Source organism: Melozone crissalis, unplaced genomic scaffold (assembly GCF_028551555.1).
Source record: "Melozone crissalis strain CALT ecotype California unplaced genomic scaffold, PUWL_Pcris_2 ptg000016l_1, whole genome shotgun sequence".
NCBI lineage: Eukaryota > Metazoa > Chordata > Aves > Passeriformes > Passerellidae > Melozone > Melozone crissalis.
In genome coordinates this window covers 25,481,628-25,508,216 of record NW_026535794.1, presented here as the reverse complement: position 1 = coordinate 25,508,216, position 26,589 = coordinate 25,481,628, and the positions used below count along the sequence as shown (strand labels likewise).

The 26,589-nt window shown below is 40.3% G+C and overlaps 1 protein-coding gene across 6 annotated transcripts in view; it reads right to left on the bottom strand.

Moving 5' to 3' along the window:
* DYNC1I1 (dynein cytoplasmic 1 intermediate chain 1) overlaps window positions 1–26,589 on the bottom strand; it is a 186,907-nt gene that overhangs the window by 132,386 nt on the left and 27,932 nt on the right. For all 6 annotated transcript variants that reach the window (XM_054273283.1, XM_054273284.1, XM_054273287.1 and 3 more), the window contains exons 5-6: window positions 15,051–15,110; window positions 10,985–11,100 (exon numbers count right to left, since the gene is read on the bottom strand). In XM_054273283.1, coding sequence (XP_054129258.1) covers window positions 10,985–11,100; window positions 15,051–15,110 — 176 coding nt within the window. The remainder of the gene's footprint in view (window positions 1–10,984; window positions 11,101–15,050; window positions 15,111–26,589) is intronic.

Sequence of the window (26,589 nt, the reverse complement as noted above, 5' to 3'; positions counted from 1 at the left end):
GCTCATGCTTAAGCTTTTAGTGGTCTGTGCTACGGGGAAATGAAGAGATGGGTCTATGTCTCTGCATTGATTGTAACTCAGTTTGTGACTTGCTCTGAATTACACATGCAGACTGTAATAAAGATAAGACTCCTGAGATTTACACCATTGCTCTGAGCCCAAGGGTATCACTTGGCAGGCAGTGAGACTTGTAGTGGTCAGCTTTATGTAAGTATCTAAAAGTCTCTGTAATCTACATATAAATCTAGATATAATACAGATAGGTAATACATTATGTAAACATTGTATCTATAGCTGTACTTATAACTAAATACTTAAAAAACTATATAAATGTATCTGCAACTTTAAAACATGCATAGACTAGAGACAATAAGAGGAAAGAGAGACCAGAATAATTTCCTGTTCACTCTCTGCCTCCATCCTGTTAGGAATGGCAGAAGAGATATTTCCCAAGCACAGCGTCATGGTGCACTTGTGCCTGCACACTCCACCCTAAATCTGTCCAAGGCATTCTTGAAAATGGAAGCTCACTGTTCACTAGACCCCTTTTCATGATTGCAGAAATGAGAACCAGATGTAAATTTGTTATATCTTTACTTAAACAGCAGCTCTTACATCCCTAAAATGTATGTAAACATGCCTAGCTCTCAGGAACCCTGCCTACAAGGAAATCCTGAACCCAAGCTTTCTGCAGTACCCAATCTAGCAAAGATGAAAAGGCAGAGATAAGAGATGCTTATTCCTGATCAGTATGAACTGGGAGCATGCCCAGCTGACATCTGGACCAAATTAACTATTCCATTGCTCTGGAAACTTGGGCACAGGCTGAAGGACAGTCTAGGCTAGGTTCATGTCCCCCTCACAAGACTGTGCTGGGTTCAGCTCTTTTGGCCTCAATTATCCCCCCATGTGAATGCCAGCCTGTCTCATGTCACAGGTAAGAAGTCAGTGAAACACATGCAGGAGGAGTTTGTGCTGTCTCATTGTGTAAGATGCTGTGTTCTCAACCTGCACATTATCTGTGATGCAATACCAGCACACAGAGAACTCTTCATGCAGCCACAAGTGAGATCTTTAGTGCTTTCTGTGTTTCACAGCAGATGAGTGCTGTTTTGAGCATGCTGTTGCTGAGTAATGGGTGCCTAGGAGAGAAGAGTGAACATCTGAGTGAAGATGACAAGAAAGAAAATATGAAATAACCATGATTAAAGGTTAAAATTTCAAAAATTCTCCTGTTGTGCGGCTGGGGCAAGACCTTCAAAGAAGTTCAGCTCCAAATCAAGCAGTGAATTCTGAGAGTCCTCAAAACCCAGCAGCTGCTACTGAGATCAGTGAGTCTATTCATAAGTGCAGGGATCTGCTTGTGCCAATCACAGAGGAGCTGAACCCACACTGAGCTTGGATGTAGCAAACTTCACAACACAATTGGGGTGAGGAAAAAAAAAGGAGTATCCACAGCAACAACATGCAATTACAGACTTAAAATAAGTGTGAAGCTTCGTGGCTCAAGCTCAACACATTTCAGAAAAATAATGATTATGTTTTCACTTCCAGTGTGCTTTAAGTAGGGTATTAGCTTGCAGGAAGAGAGAGGTCTGGTTTGGAGGTTTATGGTTAGGACATACATCTGAAGTAATTGCGGCTCAGAGTGACTACATGTTAAGTTTATTTTAAATAAGATAGATGGGCAAGTGACAGCCAGGGTCTGGTTGAAAAGTGACATTATTTGTGGAGACAGTCTATTGTATTGCAGCAAAAGAGAATTCCATCTTCTATTAATAGTGGCCAGTGGGAATTCATGCTGAGACTTTTACTTTACTGACATATCCATTTCATTAAAGGTTTCTTCACCCAGAGCCTTTCTTCAGTTTTCAGAGTAACTTGTGAGCAAGTGAGCAAAAGGATTCTCTGGAAAGGATCCAGCTGCTACTGACTTTGAGCAGGGATTCTCAAATATTACATACAGATGAGATCTACAGTTTGCCTTTACACTAAGTATAGCATGGCTTTACATGACCCTGGAGCAGCTCTTGGGGGGAAGAAGGGGGCCCTGGGGTGCCATGGAGGGCTCTGCACAGGTGCTCAGGTCAGAGTGTGGGGACACACCTGGTGAACAAAGACCCAGCTTGGGGCACATCCCCATTCATCCCCAAGGCAGGCAGTCATGTGGGGTGTGCCAAATTCTCCACTCCAGCCAGCCCAGGCACTTGGCTCCCTCTCCAGTTAGTCTGAGGGCAAGCAGCTGACACTGCTCTATCCAAGGCAGGTGGCCTCTCCTATGGAAATGAGCCAATTAAAGGAGACTATAGAGGGGCACAATTAGCCAGCTTCTCAGGCTCAGGCTCAGCTATAGAATTGAAGATAGAGAGGTGCTGAACAGGAGAACTTTCAGCTGTGTAATTTTTGACCCAGTACATTAGTGCTGTGGGTTAAAACAGAGGAGGGGATTTTGGCACGTGAATCTTTTTCATCTCTTAGAGTCCAAGTGCCAAGGATCAAACTGAGAAGTGTGAAGTAACCAAGCAGTTTTCTGTACATCTTTTTAACATCACTAATGAAGGCCTTTCCACATTATGGCCTGTGTCTATTCCAGCCCTGATTTTGTATCTACTTACAGGATTAGAAAGATTAAGTGCTAATTAGAGCACTGAGGATTAATAACTGCTACTTCTACAATGCACATTTTTCTTAATCTTGTCTTAAATTCTAGTGGAGATTGGTCCACGTTACAAAGCCAGAATTTGCCAAAGGTTACTAAAGACATAATAGAAGGTGCTGGGTATTATTCTTGCATATACTGAATAGGCATCACCCATTAGTCTAAAGAAGGAATTACAGGAATGGCAGGAAAAAGCGTGCTTTGTTTCTGAAGAACACAAAAAGGCATGTCTTCATTGTTCTGTTGGAAGCACTGTTAACCCAAATTTCACCCTTTTTACATTTTCAGATCTGAACCTTCTCATTTGAGCATTGTAATATGTATACACACTGCTAATTCAAAGAATATTCAAACACTGCTGAAATTATACATAAAGTGATAACTAGGAACATATGAAAACAGCAAAAAGAGAAAAATTGGCCACTGTCATTCCACTGACTGTTGACTGGGGAAATCATGGTGCTGTTCATTAGTGGGACAATTTCCTTGTTCTCATGTTAAAGCTAAGTTACAACATACTAATAGTCATATATTTGCAAATAAGTTTAGAAATATTTTGTTGCTTGAGGGGAACATTTAACAAATCAGCTCAATACAGCAGTTGTTCATGTGTAAAACACGGCCAGGATCTTTTGCAGAGAAGAAAGACTTAGAGGAAGGTTTTCATTTCCAGCCAACAAAGAATTCAATTTGCATACAGGTGTTACAGGGCTTCTCTCTGAATTCATGGATCACTGCTGGTTTCAGATGTCAGAACACAGAGATGGGTCAAAGGCACTTTGAGATGACTTGCAGCTAGTTAAAGGAGTCTGAGGTCAGGGCTCTTAACATCAGCTCTCTTGTTTTCCATCAAGCAACACCAGATGTACCAGGATCTCATTCAATCACACTATTTCCCACTGCAACTAAAGGAGCAGACTGGTTTCCACACAAGGAGACTGACTACAATGCTTTTGGGATTATTCTAGGAGAGAACAGCTTCCCATTTCTTGGGAGGAGGATGGAATCCACCTGGTTAAAAGCACAAAGACCCATGAGGGACAAGGAAGGGTGGCACAGCATGGTCCTTCCCCATGATGGCTGCAAAGGCTCTGAAGCAGTATTGTTTCCATGCACAGAACAACATTCCCCTCCTAGGCAGCACAGGCCAAAAACTGGTTCCTTGTTTCACCAAGAAGGCAGTTAAGCTTTGGTTTGTTCCTCATCTTTTGTTGCCTGAATGGTTTAGAGAAGGCATGGTTCAGCTGTGACAGCGTCTGTTGTTCTTTCCTCACCCTCATAAAGAATTCCCAGATATGCTTTCTTGACTTGCATTTAATGCAGGGGCACCTTGTGCAAAAGAAACCAGAGTCTGCAAAAGGTCAGGGACACTTTGGAGCAGGAAACTCCTATGTGTGTGTGTCTGGTTTTCAGGAGAGCTGCCCAAAATTTTGTTAAGATTGTGGAGCAGCTGCAAAGAGCTAAGTAACTTGATCCCTGTGTAATGAAATGATCAAGAAAAAGTCCAAGATCTCTAAAGAGTTTTCCTTCTTCAGACCTCCAACTGTGTGTGACTAGAGGCAATCTTCTCTGCTAAACCAGTTCTTAGTAGATAATTCCCTGAGAATTACTGATGCTTAATAAATTGTCAGATCTGCTTGTTCAAAACAGTTTAGCATTAAAAGGGCTCTCTGCATAAGACTATCTGAGAACGATGTTGAGAAAAGCCCTTTTCCAGAAGTCTTTAAAGAAAAACCTGGAAGGAGAAACAGAGAAGGGAGCAAATACTGAAGCAATGACTGCTGATTAATATACTGTTAGGCCACCTTTTACAAATGGACTGGGACTGTCTTGTTGAAATCCTGTTTGAGCCAAAGTCTGCTACAAATTTTATGAAAACAGACGTTTGATGCCCCTTTCTGTACTCAAACACCAAAGTATCCATGACCAGACTGTGGCCTCTTCATTCTTCCTCCTAGAAGAAATCCTTACAAGAGTCAAATATATTTTTCTGCACAACAGAAACCAGAGAAACTAATTTCTAAAGCCTAGTCCTTATTCTAATTCTGTACCACATAAAATTACCATGAGCCAGGTAGTGAAGAAAGCCTTCAGAGGTATACATACAATGTCTGTATCTGGTGAGGAGTGGAATACAGACCCACCACACCTGGCAGCTGCCTGCTGTGGCTGTTCTAGAATACATGTACCTTAACAAATTGTACTTTACTCATTGTACTTCGAAACGGACTGACAATAACAAGGGTTTGCACCTGATTTCACCAGTGTGTTATTGCTCTGAAAACCTATGGCTGATTTTTCAAGGCTTTTTAACATTTCTAAATAATATAATTTTCCCCCCAATTTCTGTATAATGCCTTGGTCTCTTCACACACTTCTTTCACCAGCACTTGCATTCACACATCTCAGTCATACAACTCAAGCATCTTCTGTCAAAAATAACTCTTGCCTCAGGCAAAAGATCAGGCGGGTGTTTTCCCGCAGGTGCCTCCAGCATTCCCCCATTCCCGCAGGTCCCTCCAGCATTCCCGCAGGTCCCTCCAGCATTCCCGCATCCCTCCCTGCCGGCGCTCCTAGGCACGGCGCTTCACCGCTGCACCACCAGAGAGCGCTGCCTGAATGCCTTTGAAAGACTTTTATGTCAAAACTAAATTTAAAAAAATAAATTAAAATCCACCTTGGAAAGCTTTTTATTTAGAAAAGGTGATGCACTTGTGACAGGAAGAAAGAGGAATTATTGAAAGACTGCTATACAACGCAATGCCTCAAATCTTTGCACTGGTTCATTCTAGTCCCTTCCAATCTTGTACAGTCTGGTACAACAGTACAAATTCACTTTGTTGATTTAATCAAACAAAGCCATCTTGAATCAGAGTTCTTATGCCAGCTGTTGAGATCCATGGTACAACTCTGATAGACTGCAGTCTGAGAAGAAAAGGCAAACTGGAATTCTATAGCTAAGAACACCTAGCGATACATGGTACTGCTTAGGATGGAGCATGGTATTTTACAAAGTTACAAAACATTATTACAAAATTAGTGCCCATTAGTACAAATCCTAAGGCTCTGTTTCTTTAAAAAAGTTTCTGTGCTTTAACACTGATTCATTCTTAGGTTATCTTCTCTTTTTAATAGTGATTTCTATCTTAGTTTTGCTTTTCAGCACCTCCTTTTGTTTACAACAGAAGGCCTTTGCTTTCCCCTAGTTATGTCCAATTTCCATCACACATTATCATGGATCCTGACACACATGTTGCATGCATCGTAATGCACAAATGTGCATCTGCATTTCCCATTAAATGAGGCATTCAAAGCTATTCTTGGGCCCAGCCTTGTCCTTTTGAGACTGGAGCTGAGCTTTCAATTCTCTGGAAGGGAAAAGCCAAAGTAAGCTCTTTAACTTAAACCCCAGCTTCTGATCCACGAGCTCCCGCCAGATTGCCCATGGGAAAGCTCAAGTATGATCTCAGTTCTGGGACTGGCTTTTCCAAAGCACAGCATGCATCCACAAAGCCAGAGCTGAGCTACAGTCAGGCACAGCAAGGCACAGCAGGACTGGGGTGGAGTTTGCTGGGCTAGAGGGCTGCTGCACAGCATCCTAAAGCATGCACAGAGAGAGATCTCCCCACTGAATAAACCTGGAAATCTTGGACCTTGACAATCAAAGTATAAATAACATCCATAATATCTACAGATTTTATCATGGAAAAGATAAAATTCCAGAGGTCTGACTTGCTTTCACAGCATTGGAGCTTGTCAGTCCTAGTCACAGATAACTTCCCATCCAATTACCAAAACTCAAAGTAGGCCACAGGCCTCACATGATGCCAATGTATCACTCTGTAAGACATACCCATTTTACTCCATAATGACAAACCAAATCAATATGGCTATAAAAGGCTCTCTTACCAAGTTTGGCAGTGAAGAACTAGTCAATGCAGTCAATGGCACCTGGAGAATTTTGGTTCACCCTACAGAAGTCACTTAACATTTGGTATCACACACAGACAGGCTCATGTGTCTCATGAGCCTGACTGAGAGAATTCCCCTCTCCTCCCTCACTGCTTTACAAAGGGCAACTTTCAGGAACCTCAGTTCAGAGAATTACACTGTCAGACACACACAGAACCCAACCCAGCCTCTGGAGCTCCACCTCCATTTTGCCACTTCATTCCAGCCTACTTCCAGATGGAGTAGAGAGGTTTCTTTTTTCCTCTAATAGTCAAAATACCCTTAGTGTTTAAAAAGCTAGATAAACAGATGGATCACAGGTCTCACTGTGTTCTTTGCCAGAATTGGGCTACATTTGTGAGGCAGGTTGAGGTTACCCTGCTCAGGAGGTGAGCATGGCAGATCATTTGTTTTCCCCCCATCTGTTGAAGACGATGAACTGATGAAGTGCACATGACTTCCATTGTTTTAGAAAGCCAGATCTTCTCTTGTACACAGGACCTACTCTTTCAGGAATGCATTTCTGACTAACCTATTTGCAGTGACAGTCTGTCAAGGCAGAATGTGAGAACATCTCATTTTATTGATGAAGTAGTTTCTACTTTGCAAAAGAGGAATAACAACTCTCCTGACACTGGACAGCAAAGCCAGAAAGATCACAGAATTTCTCCTTCTTGCAGCCCTCCGTTTCTGAGGGGACCCAGATCAGAAGAGTACCTCCCTTCTCTGAGATTTTACCTCCTGGCCTATTAAAGAGTAGAACAGTAAGCTGGAGATGAGGCAGGCATCTAGCAGAGCCTGAATGTGCACACTGGTTTCCTGTTGGAAAAGGTGGATTGCAGGCAGTCAGACAGAGCTCAGTCCCCTGCTGCACAGCAGTGAGGGACCATCCTGGCCTTACCAGAGGCTAGGCCATGGCTTTTCTGTTTTCTTCTAGGTGCACTTTTAACAAACAACAGGTCTGCAGTGCACTGGAGGGTCCAACCACTGAAGGCTACATGGGGCTGCCACTCCTGAAGTGATGTAAGAGCCACTGCACAATGAAAGAAGTGTCTCAGAGAACTCTCAAAAATTATTTGGCATGACCTAGGTCTTAATCAACTCCAGAATGGAAAAACAGCACTAGTAAAATGTCTCTCAATGCCTACAAATACCTAAATTCAAGTTCAATTATAGCATCAGGAAGGGGAAAATAAAGAGCATGTTTTTTTCTCAGGCTCCAGAGCCAAGATCTGTGTGTTTTTGAAGTCATCCTGCAAGGAAGAAAAGAAAAGGCTGAAGCTGACTGTGACCTAAATAGAGCAAAAGAATTAAGTTCTTGTGATCAAAGGATTGAATGATGCATATACACATCTCCCTAAATAATAGAGTTGGTAGGAGAAATGACATGTCATTATTCCTCTGAAATAAGGCAAATTACCTGCTCTGAAAAGAGGAGTAATCTGTTTTTTATACAATGAAGAATAATGACACACTATTTCTTCTAAAATTAGCAGCTGACAAGCTGAGACTTCAGTGCACATAGCATCTGGCTCTCTGGCACCACTTGGACTTACCAGAGTGAACCCTTCCTTTTCCAGTTTTATTAGGTTTGGTGGGCAATAGCCATTACCACAAAAAACACACACAGAGCTCCAGAACAGCAGTAGGTTTAAAGTACCTCAGAGTTTCTTTCTTGCTCTCTAGAGAAGCAAATGCAGAAAATCTGATGAGGATATTTTGAAAAGGCTCAAGAACTCTGAATGGAGTCAAAGTCCTCTTTTCACTCATTTTTTCAATCAGCTGTACCCTTCATTAGTTGTCTTCCAAACAAGAAGCAAGTGTGGGACAATCTCATCCTAAAATTCTGCATTTTGACATTTCCAGTATTTAAGGCAGCCAGTCAAAAGTGAATTCCAAACACTGAAGTCAGACTCATCCAAGTTTCTTGTTTTCTATTCTCAAACTCTAAGGCTTCAGATGCTAAATAACTGTGCCCATAGCCATAGTAATGGCTGAACAATTTATCTTGAAAAGATAATGGCTATATTTTATCACATGAATGCATAGAAACAGTGTAGAGACTTCTTCTCTAAGCTGCTCTCCTAAGGAATCTCTCTCTTCTGTTCATGTTTAGACTGACAGTATGAAGGGCTCAGCATTCACAGAGAGGCTTGGGAGATTGGAAACCTGAGAATGCATTTCCATCAGACCTGGGAGGCCAAAATCACAGTGATTATTTATCCCCTAGAGAATTTCCTGTTAAATAGCCTCTCAACAGAATAACCAAACTTTCCTGAATCTCCTCTACTGATGCACAGCCATAGTCATATCCAAGTTACATGCAAAGAATTCCCCAGCAGCAGATTGGAAAGGAAATGCAAGTTACACTTTCTCTCCCTCACACATCTGAAGTAAGAGATTGGGTGATATTTCCTTTGTATTTTAATATGTAAAATACCACTACTGTTGATGTTTTCCTTGGCTGTGATGACAGAGTATAGGAAATATAACAAATCCAGTCACCAAACCCACATACTTGACCCCTTCCATCACAGTTTCGGCTCAGGCAGTTTAAAGTGCATGATGTTTTATGTTTGCACTTATCTTCTTTCACACAAATGAGGAACAAATGACTTTCCTCTGTGCTGGGAGGACCAATTCAAACCACACTGCCTCCCTGCTCATTGCCCTGACTGCCAGGCTGCATGGCATCAAACTGCTGTTTGGGGCTTTTTCCTTGAAGGGTTGGAGATAATCCTCTTGTCTAGCAAGAAAAAGATTTTGTAATAGTGGAAGAGCTCATTGGGAAAAAAGCAAGATCTTACTGAAAGAAGATGCTTCCTTAAGTGAGCCTGTCCTTTTCATTCCAGCCTACTTCCAGATGGAGTAGAGAGCTTATTTTTCCTTTTTCTGTAATAGTCAAAGGCAGGTCAGCTCATGAGTGCTAGAGTCATAGGTCTGAGGGAGGCAAACACAAAGCCAAGTCTTAAATTCCCTATATCCATAGGTTCTTGCATTGGATAAAGGCCACGTGCCAGAGAGGAAGGACACCCTCTCCATCTGATCTAACAATGAACTCATGATAATGCTCCAGGGTTGAGCATCAACTGGTCCTCAGCAAAGAAGACAAAGACTCAGGGGCAAAACCCATTTTCTTGAGGCTTCAGCAGCCCACAGAGAAACAAGCAGAGATAAGCTGGACTGACCCAGGGAGGCTTCTGAGACTGCTTCTCCCTATGAGCACGCAAAGCTCTCTGGACACACTGCTCAAGGAGTATCATCCCAGCAAAAGAGCTGTCTGTATTTGAAGGCACTATTTCAGACCACAGAGAACCAAGGTTGTGCTCCAGAAAAGCAGAATCTGAGCAGCCAGCTCAGCAGTTTCTATTTCTGCTTCCTAAGGCAGACCTGGTTACCCAGTTATAAAAAAAAAAAAACCCAACAACAACTGGCTACATTTATCACTCTATTTTCCCTGACAGTACCTTATATTTAGACAGATTTATCACCACCACCACCACCACCTTCTGAACCTACTTGAGTATTTTTCTTCTCTGAATGAGGCCTGGTAAAGTTCTACACTATCTTCTGCAGAAAATTACTCAGTTGTTGAACTTTTCTTGATCCTTCATCGTAAACAGCAAAAATTATGGTCAAGACTACTATGAGATTTTCCTCTTCTATCTGCTTTGTTCTAGTGTACAGACAACATCAGGCTAATGTACTGTTTTGCAACCAGTTTAAATGGTTCCACTGACCTGCAATCAGCATTCTGCAGTACAACAATGGCAGATCAGCAAACCTCTGCCACTCTGCGTATTTATTTATCAACAAGAGAGCCAAACGGCCAACAAACAGCTCCATGAGTACAGATGCCAGCACGATGTCAGCAGAGAGAAAGAAAGAAAGACTGTCCACATCAAAGTATGCAAACCTCCTTTTTCAGTGTATGGAGCTAAACTGCATCTTCTCCCTAAGCTTCACCTCCAGCAGGGGGACACAATTACCCTGACCAAACAACTGAGGGCAACATTCCAGCACTGCCTCTTTACAAAGCACAGAATTTATAACTTCCTTGAGAAAACATAAAAAAAGAAATAAAGAACAATTTTAATTATATTCATAATGATTTATTTTTAAAAATGTTCCCATTAAACTGCTATCTAAGCACAACCCATTGTAAGTCAGAAGTAGTTTGGTTCCACCTGTATTTAAAGTGATTTTTATAATTATTCACATCAGAACAGACATTAATCACATAAACAATAGCTGCCTTGCAGAAAACACATGATAAGCAGCTATGTTATGACTTACTATTATTTTTATTACATTCTTTAACTTGGATGCAAATTTTCTATTAAAATGTGTTTTAAAAAAACCCATAAATCTTACCTTCAGATTGATGTGTGGCCAGAGGTGTCTGTGTCTCCTTGGAGTACGATACCACCTCCCGGGGTAAGAAATCAACCTGGGTAATCTTGGACACCCCTAGTTTGTGCAGTCTGCGTCTGAGGTGAAACACACAACATCAAAAGGTCAGTCATGGTAAATCTAAATCAGCACCAAGAACAAATGCTCGCTGCTATGGACAGGATAAAAATACTTCAGTGTTTGTAAAGGTGAAACACAACAATGCATGAGAAGTACCTCACTGCAGTGAAGAAAATTAACCTGGGAACCATTTGCCATAGTAAAGTCCAATTGTTGAACCTCTAGATCATGCTGCTGAGAGGGACTGCAAATGGGAGAGAGAAATGGCCTGCTTGTGTCCCTCTTAACATGCAACAAAATTTTCTTTCACACCATCATTACTATGATATTCTGTCCGCTCAAGGGAGCTCATCCTCAGCTTGGGACACACAGCTGTGGAAAGGGTACAGAGGGTTTAAACCAGAATTAATTAGACTGCCAAATGTTCAGCTGGGAGCAGTAACAGCGTCCTTAACTGGCAAGGTGTGTCATTTCCATAAAGAAGGAGATTCTGCCTTTCACAGGAACCATTAATAGTGGCCTTGAAGTAGGTTTATAATTATAAGTGGAGTCCTAATGCAAGGGCTGGAGAAGAGCTAAAACATAACTGCAGCAGGGCAACTATTGCCTTCTATTTTGTCTACTTCCCTTGCTTTAAATAAACCATATGAAATAAATCAGTGAATCAAACTGTAAGTGGGCAAGGGAAAAAGAAGAGATGCACTTGAGTATGGCCATGAACACTTTTAGCTGTGCACAGTTCACTCAGCAGCAGGGGAAAAAATCAGTTTATTTCCTGAATATTAGCTGACTGTTTGCAGGGAGTGAAGAATATAAAACGGTTACTTGGAAGTGTTTTACTGGAAAAAATGCCAACTTTTAGCAGAGAAATAATGCAAACAAAATAAGAAAATGAATTAAATAAGGCCAGTTGCCTGAATCAACAAGTGCGAGCGCACTTGTGCACTTATAGGGAAATAAATTTCTGGACACAATGTTTCTCAACTCGCCACATTATTGAAGAGATAAATTTGGAAAAACAGAAAATTCTTACACATTATCCATATCCTCTTCATTTTCCAGGTAATCAGAAGAAGTCATAGGGGTTTTGACCTAATTAATTTACAGTGGTTTAGGTATTCAATTAAGATTCATGTCTGAAAGGAGATGGGAGTCTAAAAAGGAAACTCTCATCACTGGATAACACCTACTGAATTTTCAGCTGCATCAGAAATTTTTTTTTTTTTTCCAATCTGTTTTACTGCCTGGGTTGTTATTAAGCTGACTGCAATTAGATTCAGTAGGTAATAGGTACAAATCAGCTGTATTGTGTAACAAACCACTAGAGCAGAAACAGTTGTTGTAGCTCTGAATCTTTCCTCTTTTCAAAGAAGAAAAATTAACAAGTCTCCCTCCTTACAACCATCTCTGACTTTGCCAATCCGAACAAAATCTACAATTGTCTAAAAACTCTACAGAAAAACTTCTACCTCGTTACTGGAGGCAGAAAAGTTTCTCCAGCTGGCAAAAATTTTAGTAGTTTTACATTTTGTAGCTGCTTTAACTTACGGTCTGTGTGAATTCAATCTTTAATAAATATCTCACCCCAGCAAGCTCTCATGTGCTTTTCCCTCCCTCAGCACCAGGTGTGCAATCTCTGTTGCCTTCTTGGTCAGTTTGATTTCCCTGTGCAACCAGTCCCCTGCTGCCCCAGGCTACTCTTTCCATTTACTGAGGTTCTTTGCATTGAAAGAGTCTCTTGACAGTGGTCTTGGTTAAGTATAACCCCTAATTAATGATGTGTCTAATCTGGACCTAATTAGAACCTCACCTAATTCTAAAACAGTTTCACATGAGGTCACTCTGTATCTCCTGGACTGCCTGGGGATGGGGAACATGACCCTAAAGGAGAGCTGGATTTAACTGCTGGTTGGGTGAATTGAACCTCTGCCCACTGTGTCCCAGAAGTGAGCTACTTCCCACAGCACTGTGCTGAGGCAATGCATGGAATTCCTCATCTGAAACACTTCCAATTCAGCAACTGCTGGTGCCTCTACAAATGCCTTGTGCCACCCATATCCTGTAATTACTGGTGAAGACTCAGAGGTCCTTCCTCATCTGAAGGAATGTGATCTATTGATCACTGATTGCCTGTGTCAAGCCACCTCTAATTGTTCTCATGTTACTAAAAGTTGGCCTAGCCTTTGGTCCCAAGCACTCAGGGACAACTGGAACTTCCTTTCAATACCTGGACTTTACCAAATATGTGCTGTAATGTTCTAGCCTTTCATTCTTTTTAGGGCAACATTAAAAGGTTTATTGTTTTCCCATCCCAATTTTTCATCTGAGGTGCTCATAATTCTCATAAATTCAATAAATATTCATCTTAGAGAGCACATAAGCTTTGAAGGATTCCTTTCCAAACTGCTAATGGGAAGTCAGTAGGAGAATAGTGACTAAAATCCATACATGAAAACTGATTCTTCTGTCCATAGGTATCTTAAGAAAGATGTATCTGCTAGAAGTGTTTTGAGACACACATCATTTAATTGCTGACTGCAGGATTTCTTTTGCATTGGTTTTGTTGGGGTTTTTTTGCTCTAGTCTCAGGACATTAGAGGAAAGTTTAACTCTGCCTTGGGTTTGAAGACAGTTGTCTTTCAAAAGGGACAGGACTTCCATTACAATGTATGCCTGTGGATTTGCTCTTTGGCATGCTTCTTTTCTGCCTCTGCACTGGCTGCTGGTAATTGATTGAAGTCTCTACATACAGAGTTATCTTTTTATGAGTCAGATAAAGGAACTTGCTTTGCACAGCTGTTTGAGAAACCTTGCTCCTAGGAGTCCTCATCTTTTAATTCAAACTTCTGTAAAAAAAGCAGCTGGGATTTCTATAAAGTTTCTGTAGGTTAAAATAGCTCAAAAAACTCTGGTTTTTTTGGTACAGCCCAGGTAAAGTTGTAGATGTGTGACCTATTTGAAGTCACACTCGTGTGTAAACTGCAAACATTCCTAGGAGTTCCTGATATGGAGAAACACTTCTGTTTAGAAAACTCTCTGGAAACTTTCCTTCTGGATCTTTCCTGGTGAATGGACCTAACACGCCTAACTGCAGCAGGGAGCACTGTCAATCAGCTGAAGGGAAGCTGTTGTTTTTCTGACAGAATGGTGAATGAAGTAGCAAAAGCACGAGAGAGTTGCCTGGAGACTCAAAACAGACAACCCTGTTAAGTTCACTGGTAGAACAAATTTTTCACAGCAGTGATTTGGTTTTACCTATGACTCATGCTCTGAAGAGCTTGAGGTACTGCTACCCACCCTTTTAAAGGATCAGGTTATCCTAAATACCTCTGCAGGCAAGCATTTCTACATAATTTAAATTTACTAATTTTTTTCACTTGTTGGGGTAAAGAAGTTCCATCCCAAACCATAAAATATGAATTTTAGCCCTATTAAAATTTTTAAAAAGCTTCATAGGCCTGAACTCAACTAAGATGGCACTTATTCTGGGACTGTGATCATACTTAATTTTAAACACACACACAGCTCCTAAGGGAAAAGGGGACATTGTTACTGCATATGGAAACAGCCTAACTATAACCAGCAGAAAGGAGGAGGAAAAGTATCTTGGAAATGATTCAGAGAACAGTCTGAATCAACAGGTACAAACAAGATCAATGTAACTATACATGCACATATATGCCACAATAATAACATTTCATCTGAAATGAAATAGTTATTTGTATTGTGTTTCAGGCAACAGAAATAGCAATTTATCTTTTCATAAGGTTGTTTAAATAGCTGGGTTGTTTCCCACAAATATGACTTTGCTGAAGCTTCTTATTTATGAAACTAAAAAAATGAAACTTAAATTATGGTCTTTTTGACTCAAAAAAGCAAATGAAAATCACATAAAACCAGCTCAACTAGGAAGCATTTCCAACATAATTCTTGCAAAGAAAGGATAACAAAAAGAGCTGACATATACCCAAGTTCAGAGTCAGACTGGAGTTGCAGCACTGAGGGGTCTGTGTCCCATTGCAAGGTCCTAGGGTGGTAATCAGCCGTGCAGCACGAAGGGGAGGGAAGAAAAGAACACACAGAATTAACTGAAAGGATGAACAAAACCCCATCTCCTTAGTTACATGCTCTACATAGTACATTCAACCTCCAGGTGCAAGCAACAGCCACCATATGTCAAACAAGGTTTGTATGTCAAACTGAGACAGGGCAGGCAATTTAATAAAACCACATATTATTGATAAACAGAGGAAAGAAGCTGGATTTTCTGTCACATATTGATTAACTAAACATGGGGTTGGGTTTTTTTTTGCTTTTCCTGAAAAATTGTAACTCTTTAACTTAGGTTGATGGATTCACAATAATTTGTAAAATCTGCAGGCACTATTTATTTATGTTTTTATGATAAGGTAGACTGAGCACTTGCCATGAACTCCACTGAAGAGTTTATCCCTTCACACACCCCTGAGACAGACAGCAATCCATCCTGTACACACGCTCTGGGCAGGAGCATCACAGAGTGCATATGACAGCAAAGGGAACACTGACACCAGCTCTGACACACTATGAGGGCACCTGGGACAAACAAACAAATCCTTTTTCTTTTCCTCCCGATAAAATTCCTGGGGAAGAGGCTAAAAATGCATCTGAGAAAATCAGATCTATGACAATCTCTCAGATAAGGCTATCACCAAATGTACAAAGAGGTGTGGTCTGAAGATGTTGCTCCTTGCACTGCAGTGCAGTTTCCCATGCAACCAGCTCTAAAACACCTTGCAAACACCCACAGAGCCTTCAAAGAGTCTTGTGAAATATTCAGAATCCTTCAGTTTAGATATGCAGAAACTGACATATCAAGGCCAACATTTTCAAAAATGCCTGCTCCTTCCCTGTCTCTTAGTTTTACTTTATTTTTCCACACTCAGGAAGCCACATCTTATATGCAAGAAAACTGCCAGAATCCGTGACAGAATCAGGAACACACAAGTGGCTCCTCAGCACCTTTTCCTGTATTATGAATACTAGATTGTGCACTGCTCTCACTAGCACAGGCTAGAGCAAAGAAAAGTGCTCCTTCCCTAAGCAAGCAAGTCTTCATGAAGACATGCTGGAAACTTATAGTTGTCAAAATTAAACCCCCCCAAATTCCTTCTGAAAACAAATTTTGAGGATATAGAGATGACAATATTACCAGGTTCAGCCAAAACTGGCTCTATAATCAGCTGTGGTCAATATACACAAGTCTTTCTGCAACAATAGCAACCTCTGCCAATGAATCACTCATATAAACCAACAAGTTGCTGAATTAGTTCAGAAATAGATCTATTAAAGCCAAATAATTATTCTACCTCTTTTCCTCAGTAAACTCGCCCATTCTATTACCAATATTAACCCACTCTCTGGACAGACAGAAAAGGGCATATGCTGCACTCTTGTCATTTCAGAATGAAAAAGAATCAATCTCAACACCCTGTGCATACAAAAAGAATGAAATCCTGTAATGCAAAGCTACTTTCTCATGCAACATAAGGGCGCCCATTTTCCTCAACTTATGATCCATAGTAATATTTATCAGGATAAAAGAATTTATACTGGTAAATAAAAGCTTCTCCAAAACTAAACTGTATTACAAAAGGTCAGAGATAAAATAATATAGCAAGAAATAACAGATTTTTTCCCTTGTAACTTGACTGCAGTGTAAGTACAGTGGAAAATGGACATAAGATCTGAATGCCTGATGCAAGGCAAAGGCATCAATGACTAATGCATTATAGATACTCCATTAAAAATTCCATCTGTGTGAAGATTGCTCTTGTAATGTCACCAAGGTCAGCTGCATATATTAGGACTTGCTACATAAGCGCCAGATTCTAATTTTACTGCTGCCTAGGGGCTACTCATACATTCATGTCCAGGTTTTCCAAACTCTTAAAAGAAAACACACATAACTCATTTCAGTTTCCTCCCTCCAACATTCACTTTCAAATCTACAGGATTTGTAGGGGGATAAAGGCTATTTCATCAGAAAGAACACCATTATCATTTGATCAAAGCAAGAGCTTGCAACAGGTCTCTAGAAGTACAGTCCCTGTGTTCCACCTCCAAGAATCCAGGCCAGGCCACCTTTACCTGGTACCTTGATAAAAATGCCAAAAAAAAAAAAATATTAGCGATCTCCCACATTCAAGACAACACTTAAATCCCAAAACTATGGGAGCAATGCTTATGGTTCAGGCCATCGCAGGCTGACATGTATAGAGACATTATTTAAGTATTTATTATCTGGATTCTCATACACAGCCTTTACTACTCTGGACACGATTCCTACTTTTAATAGTAATTCTCCTTGACTCCTAATTATATCTGTTTTCAACAGTTTTAATGCATCTGCAAAACATTTCCCAGATTTGTGCTCCCTGGTGCATCCCTGTGTTACCACTTGCACAGGTGTGAGAAAGAGATGAAGCAATCTGCTTCTCTCCAGCTTGGCTGAGCAAAGCTATCACACAAAATGAGGCTGCAGGTAACAAATCTTCAGGTTTCAAGTCTCTCGCCCTAGGAGACAGAACACAAGTGGTTACACTGAGATAGTAAAGGCTGCAGAGCACAGGGAGTGACTCAGTTTCAAGGAACACTATTGATTTGTTCTTTGTCTCTTCCTGGCACCTGAAGAATGTCATCAGATCAAAATGAAAGTGAGTGAACAGTAAAGATGTAATCTGGACCTGCAATTTAGCCAGTTTCCATGGCAATAACATCAAAAAAGAAAGAAACAGATTCTTTGAGGTTTAGCAACCCAAAAATGATGTTGAATAGCCTGTGCTGTCATCCTGACTAGAAAATTAAAGCTAATCTGTTTGTGATGAACAGCCATTGCGTACGACATTCCTGATCATATGGATGAGCACCATAGTTACGCTTGTTCTCCTGTGGCCTCTCCTCAGTGGGGATTTTGAAATGGCACTAGACTTCAGCAGAAAAGCAGCTTTTTCCAACTAGTTCATGAGGTCCTCCTCCAGACCATTCTTCATGAGGAAAAGGACTAGGTGCTCTTCTTTTTTCTTTCTTACTTCATAAAAGAAGACTGCAATGGCTTGACTTCCATTCACCCAGAGACAGAGGCAGAGAAGGTAAAGTCACAGACCCTGAGGACAAGTGCATGGCCTAGGAGTCAGCAGTCAGGCTGAGGTGCTCCCACTCTGGACATTTCAGAGAGCACAAATTGCTCGAGGTTCCCCGAAATGGATTCAAAGGATTTTGACACAGGTCCATGTAGAAGAGATGAAAAACATTTTAGTTGAACATTTTTATGGGGAAAAGAGAGGAGCATTAGACCAAGCAGGTAAAAGCAGTGCTCCCTAGCAGTCTCCAGTCCTGCAGACTCCTCCCAGGGATGAAGGGAGTGACACAGGCATGGCAAGGATCCTGGAAACTCACAGAACAGCACAGTCAGGGCTAAGCCAGATCAGTCCGTTTCCCCCAGCCAGACAGACTGACACTATTTTAATCAGAACTACCCAACATTGTTTCAGAGCTGGGTGCTGTGTCAGTCTCCCACATGGTGGCAAACAATAGCCCTGTGTCATGGTGCATCCCCCTTGGACATGTTCAGTGCACAGCAGCTGACCCTGGATCTCTGAAGGATAAAAAGCTGTATCACTAAATAACAGATTGTTCTAAAGCAGCACAAAGGGAATGAGGCCTCTTAGATGTTGCACTAAGAAGACAAGGTACAAGTGTTATTATCTCTCTTTCAACTGATCTGCTTTCACTCTCTTCCTTCAGATAAGCATCTCAATAACCTATTTTTTCTCAAATTTAGGACAGTACTAATGCTGGTGCTGTTTCAGCACTAACTACTGAAGAAGTACCAGATAATTTTGACACATCATCTTTTAATAACCTGAAGAAAGAAACTAACAAGAGGAAGAGACCCAGATGTCATATATTTACTAAAGGATCAGATGGTAAAACAACTGAATGTTGTTATTTCTTCTGAACTCAAGTCCAAAGCATTAGGAAGATATTCAGAGCACAGTTCTAAAAGGACAGAGAACTGTTACAAAATTTAAGGTGGGAGGAATTTGAACAGAAGCATTCCCTTTTCTGTAGCATTATTATTATTACCATGGCAAAACAGGCATTGCCATATGTTACAATGCTCTGTGTAACCTTACCTCCAGAAGATTTTATTCTGATTGTATAATGTCAATTATGTAGATTAAAAATATGGAAAAGACTAAAATAAACTACAAATAAAATAAATCACTTGAAACTTTTTGGAAAATTCCCAGCATCAGAATGCATTAATGTTCCACCTCCAAGAATCCAAAACTGTCTGACATCCAAAACTGTCTGGAATCCATGAGAACTCTTCAGCTGATTTAAGCAGCTTTGGGTCTGGCCTTAGCAGTAGTGTATGAAACACGTACAGCATCAGTTCCAATACATATCCTTAGTAATCTGCCATCAAAAAATGATATTTAGTATCTGTAATCACCACCATATCGCAACAGAACTTGGCTCTTGGTACGTGCCCCAATCCAACATTTTTCATGTGCAACATACTGACAGCTTAGTTGTGACTCTGCTTCCCTGCAGCCAGAATCAAATCCTGCCTCATCTGTTGCTGATGCTGCAGAACATGTGTTCTGCATGATTTCTTTTCTCCCCCAACTCCCCTTTCCCAGGTCAAGAGCAGCCAGGCCTGAAAATCCATGTTTCTGAAAAAAAGGCTCCTCACAGGAAAAGCAGCAAAGTCTGCTTTCCCAGGGGCTTCTTGCAGGGCAGAATCCTCTTTGCAGCATTGCAAATCACACCTTCAAGCAGAACTGGAGGAAAGCAAACACCATATTCTGGCATCTCCTGTCACCAAGAGCTGTTGTGCTCTCCAGACCGGGAGAAAACTGCACTGACAGTGTACTGAGACCTGAGGTATCTCCTGAACTGAGATACCCATATGTGTCCCTGATGAAACACCATTAGAGCTGACAGGCCCCAAACCAAGCATCTCCCCTACAGCAACAGCAGTGTCCTAGAATGACCCTTTGTATGGGAAACAGCAATGCCCTCCTAACCCTACAATTCCGTGGCAGACTGTGCCATGACTCCACAGATTAGGCTGTGCCACTGTTTTTCAGGGATCAAAGGCCAATCCACTAAGCAGAGCATAGACTGTTACCAAACTGAAGCAAAGAGACCAGAAATGAAGGTGGGACTGCCCCAGGGCACATGGACTCACCTATCCCGTAGGAAGTCTCAAGGCACCTTTGCTTACTGGAGTAGTATTTCTAAAAGGATGTGACTGTGACTAGCCTCATTCTCTCTGCCTGTTGTAGGAGGGGACCTTGATGCTGCAGGAGGTGTTTATACAATCTTCAGGCACCTAAATGCAGGGCTCCACCAGTGAAACATTATCAAGGGCCCTTTCCATACAAACACAAAGGCAGGAGATTGCTCCGTGCAGCAGCTCCAAACACACAACTTAGACTTCAGTCGTGAATAGGTATTAGAGCTGGTTTGTATCTTTACTTTTCATTCTCCCTTTGATATGCTGAGAAATAGATAAGGAAGCAATCAGCTGCTACTTGCAGCCTGCAGGCTTCAGTCTGCTTCATGCTTTCTTTTCTTCTAACTTCAAATGCAACTAGCAAAAGAAGCGAATTAGGAAAAATGAGCTAAACAACAAGCCCAAACCTGCAGAGAACACAATTCTGGCTTCTGACTTTGATGTTTAAAATTACAATTTTAACCCTGGATTACAATTTCCAAAAGATTCAGAATTGCCTACATTAGGAACTCTGTACCTTCATACTGATGGCACATTGGAAAACATTTTACACCCAAGTCATACAACCTTGAAAAATACTGGTCACAATATCTGTGAGATAAGAGACCTCTTTTAAAATCACCAACAGAATAAAATGCTAAAATATGTATGAATTAATTTTTCAATATGATACCAAATATTGTCAGCAAATTGCAATGCAGTAGTATTTGTAGTTTCAATGTGTAATCTATCATGTATCTAGACCAATTTCTTTTTCAATGTCTGAATATTGCCAGAATGAATTTAAGGCTACATAATTATTTAGCTACTTTAAAGAATTGTACCTAGTTTCTTGTGGCATTTTCTCCAAAGCTACTAACTTGCTGCTGATTAAATCTGAACTAAGAAACTGTTGATGAGAAATTATTGCAGATGTTTAAATATATGTGTGTACAGATAAGCTATTTGTTTTTATTAATTTCACTCTACATTTTTATAATTTTAATTTTCTCCGCTGTGATTTTCACTTTCTGATATTTTTGTACATTTGAAGTGTGTCTCCAAAACAAACTATATAAAAATCCAGGAGATTCAAAGCTACTGGTCAGAGATGGAAAAGTACCACTTGCCTCAATGGATGGTTTGCATCTAAGCCACTATTCTGCTGCCATCTGTGCTCTGTTTTGCAGATCTGTTCCACTTTGAAAGGATTGGCAAAAAGAAAAATACCTTCCTTGTGCTGCTTGTTTTCTGAAGCACACTATAAGCAAGATGGCAATCAGCAGTTGGGCAGGATTTGTGCCTCTCACTTGTGCTCCTAGAGCAAAGTCTGCTCTGACTTCTCTGCGCACTCCTGTGTTCAGAGCTGGGCTGCTACTGCTAATCATAAAATAAAATGCCTTAATGCATGCAGAGAACAAGGAGCTTGGCACCACTGCTGGAGCACAGCCAGAAGGTTTTGCTTGGGTTTGCATTTACACTTCCAAGCAGGCTGACACCTCTGACTTCCAGTCTTCATCAATAAAAAGAGCAACTCTGACCTCCCTGAGAGCACAGCACTATCTTTTAGCTGCCTGGCAACCATAAGAGCCCTTTTCAGAATGCCATGAGTTTAAAACACTTTTTTTTTTTTTTTTAAATCATGGACAAATAATATTTAAAACACGTGTATTTCAAAATTCTTCTTGAATCAAGGCTATGCTGCAGAATGGATTTAATAGTTTTCAAAAACCATTTGATTTTTAAATCAGGGTGAACAATTCTGGCAAGCCTGCAATGATAAGGATGTATCGCAGGACCAACTGATTCCTATTTCACAGAATTCCATTAATTAAATCAGAAATTTAATTCATCCAACCTGCTGAATTTATCTTCTATATTTGAAGTCTGTCTTTTGGTTCAGGTATGCATTACAGATCTCCTGGCAATATCATACTCACACTTTATATGCTATAGCTAAAGAAATCTTAGTCTGCAAATTTATGCTGGTCTACCAGGAAGGTCACTGTGGGCAGCTGGATCTGTAAGGACAGAAGGTCAAACAGAACTGACACAGATTTACTCTGAGTGCCAGATACCAAAATGGTCATTTTGAAAGTGCACTAAAAAAAACTAGGTTCAGGGACAAGGCACAAGTTGTTTTATTCCCTTAGCAAACCTTGAAAATTCTTTTTTGAAGCACTATTTTTGTCTTGGTTTTTATACCAAGAGTAAGTCTTTGCAGCAAAACAGAACTCAAATGATCACAAATATAAAGAAAGAACTTGGCAGAAGTTTTATGCGCTATCAGCTCATGCAAATGCTTGAAAGGAACTTCAGTACTCACATTAGGAGTCTTTGATCCAGACTCCATGGATATGCATACAAGGAAAGCTTTCTAATAAACTTCAAGGGACTTTGATTACAATTGCACTAAAGACAAAATCATATTTAACAGTCAAATCTAGGAAAGGCAATCCATAACCTTTCAGAGGACTCAAAGAGGTAACATGAAGGTTGGAACCTACAACTTTTAGTCTGGTATTATTCAGCTGAAGAAGAAGGTGAAAGATTTCAGCAAAATTTCCATTTTGTTTTGGTACTAAAATCCAGTAACTACTAGCTGGAAGAAGAGCTAGTGCTTCCCTTCCTTTATTCCCTTCCACAATTTCTTCTTGTGTGGAAGAAAAAGCAAAATTGTTACAAAAGGGATGAGATTTTGCTACAATTAGGGTTGAAACAAGAACTCACGGTATGAGAGTTATCAAAAATTTTTCACATAACCAGTCAAAATGTCAAAACTTCCCTTGACCCAATGATCTGACTTTTAATAGACCAGCTCAGAAATTATTTTCTGAGTTTGGACTATGAAGAAAATAAGTACATCTAAAATTTATGAATCAAAATCAATTTTAAATGGAAAACCATTTATTTTCATAGGTTCTGCTTATGAAAAATTTTATATGGCATACTTTGACTGTTTCAAAACTCCTTGGGGAAAAAATAAAACAAAACAAAACAAACAAACAAAAAAAAAGCAATATCTCATCAGTGGCAGCAATTTCCACTTTACATATTTGAAGAGAAATCCTAAAAATTACATTACTGGAATAATTACTCATTTAATAATTTTATTTTACTAGATAAAACATGAAATTGGGAATGGAAATTTCCTAAGGTCATTTTAATAGGCTAGAGAAGGAGAAAACATTAATATGCACAAACTGTACCAGTTTAACTATATTAAAGAGTTTAAAATGGGAGGTGATCTTACACAATTTAATTAAATTAAGATGAAATTCAGTGCAAGGGATCTGTTTAAGCTGAGCTGGTCTTTGCAAGTAAGTTGTTTTGTTTTAAGAGGATTAGTATTTTAGTCCCTAAAATCATCTGATTGTCTGACTAAATATATGATGATATGCCTGTAAATAACTAAAGAGAACTAAGTATAAATGGGCTGCTAACCTAAATGGTTAAGTGGGGCTTTATACATTAATATTATTTTCTTCTGGATGCAGCTGGGGCTCAGGTTTCCAAGGCATTTTACGAAGCACCCTGGGAATGGCAATCTTCCTTCTCCTTTGATTTATAGCATGGAGATGCTTGCTAATGAGAAAAATAATCAAAGATCTGGAGGACTGAACTCTATCAATCCTTTAGGAAGGAAAGCATGAAAATCCTTAATGATGTCAGAGGCTCACATGCTAAAAGGATTGCAGATGATTCTAATTAATATGGACCGTTCAGACTTTGTAACTGGCACACACCGAAAAACACTCCCTGCTTTCTAGGTCAGATATACAGACACTTGAAAGCAGCTGCCAAATATCAGTCCCTAAGGTGTCTGCTTCTGTTTATGGGCTAAAAAAAACAACAAAAAATAACCAAACTGGCAGGGAGAGGCTTTAGATATCTAGGGCTAAATATTCATTGAATGTAAAGGAGAAGGATTGTAGCTCTTCTTTTGCAGGGAGAAAAGGAGGGAAAACAATGTAAGAAATCTGCCCTCCCTCAGCCTTGCATCCTAACCTGTGCAGGGCAAGCTGTGATGTGCAAACAGCCCAACAGCCACCCACTGCTACCCTGTAAACAGCCTGATGTGGGGAAGTGTGAGAGACTGCAGCAGAGTTCCCAGGCCAAAGCCAGCAGAGACAGCCAGGGCTCCCCCAGGCAAGGGGAGGATGCTGACACTGTCACTGTTCACAGAAGCCATCACCATTCAGCTCAGGAAGGCTTAAGGCACGATTTGGCCTCTAAGTCTGCTGGAAACTGTAAAATGAAACGTGTGCCAAGCCATCCTGACAATGGAGTTGTGGTAAATTAAATGGAAAAAAATGTAACAGCTGGGTGTTATTAATTTCTGTCCTACCATGTAATGCTGCACACCCCATACCAAGCCCAAAGCCACCAAAACAGAGTGGCAACACAGTGTCCCAGAGGGCATCCCATTTATCTCCAGCCACCAAGCAGAAAACTTCTCATGACTCTGCACTGTGAAAAACTGCACAACAGTCCCTAGGGTTACAATCCTTCTTTGTCTGAATAAAACACCATGCAAGCAAAGTTTGCCATGAAGCAGTTATTTTCCCTCAGTCTTTCCTGTAGCTCCCTTAGAGTCTTCACATTGTTCTGTACTTCCCTTTGGCTCAGCCCGTTTATGAAATAAGTATGCCACTAAAGCAGCCATTTAGAAAGCATTTTGTACATATAAATTGATCTTACAGAAAAGCACCATAAAGGAAATAATCCACTACAAATAACTGTTACAGCTGCTGCTCCTGAGGCAATACATCACAGGCCCACTTGTCCTGGAACAAGTGAAGAAGGATCCCTGTCATTTCTGAATGTGGGAGCACAATGAAATGCTGGTAATGCAAGGCTGAGTGGCAGTGATGAAACAGCATCATTGCACAGAACCTGTCAAATGCATTTACTTAATGATCAAGTAGCTGAGCCCGAGGCAATGTGGTTCTGCTGGCAGTGGTTTTAGCAGATCTTTTAGAAACAGGGTTTTGCTAATGTCTGTGAGAGATGTTTTCTGCAGCTAAAGAGAAGATGGGAAATATGCTGTATGGACTATTAAAGGTCATCTACTACAATAATCCAAAATTCCTGTACAAGTGAAATGGAGACCAGAATCTACCCTTTGCCTTCTTTATCTATCTAATTAAACAGCAAAGTAGACACTTAAAAGGGAGAAGGGCATTCTGATACCCTTTCTTCAGCTTGTTAATGTGTTCAATTACTGTTCTAACTAAGAAGCTATTTGAAAACTAAAGCTGAGTTGCCAAGTATGATTTTTCAGGAAAAAAAGGACAGAGCTCAAACACTTTGATGATGTGTAGATGTACTGATGAGAGACCATAGAACAAAAAGTATCTTTCTGATTTTAAATATTATGTAGTAAGAACACACTGGAGTAGCGTTTTTTTTGTTTTTTTTTTTTACTTTCAGAGAGCAAGATTAAATACAAAATGCAAAATAATTACATTCTTTGACTCATATGGTGCCCAGATGCTCCAGAGCTATCTCTTTCCTTTTGATTGTGTATCTGAAAAGCATGAAATGTTTGTGTTTGACAGTCAGACAAGAAGTAATGTGAGACTAACACAAGACTGGTGTGTGTGTTTAGATGCTGCAAAATAAATCAGAATACCTATTATTTATACAAAAATGAGTAAACAATATGCTGCAGAGAAAAAGGACTGGAATCATATCTGTTTCTTCCTGCATCTTCCTGCACCAGGCCAATACAATCTGGGAGTGAACATCAACACAGAGAAAGAAAATATATCCTAGTGTATTTCTTTTTACAACAAAATGGCTCAAAGCGGCCATGGTAGATGGAAGGAACAGGATCACATCTGATGAAAACATGCACAAATGCAGACTAATACTGTCAGCAAACTTCAAAACAGAATGAGACAGAAGAAGACATGCTCTCAACTCTCTATCAGTAAGGACATCCAACCTAATGTGACAGCTGCTGCAATATTCCCTGGAATACAACTGGGAATATTCAGAGGTCACAGTGACTGCAAGATGAACTGATGTAGCGGACAAAAAAATCATGCCACGAGCCAAAGCCAAAGGCCATACTGCTCCTTAGAGAAAAGTGCTCCAGCATTGAAGACAGCTGTTCTATTTCTAGGATTGTTCATTTAACGTATTTTATGCAGAATTAAAAAACTAGTGATGATGAGATAATCAGGATTCCAGAGTGATCTAACTTCTCCAGCATTTTACTGCTAAAAAATCT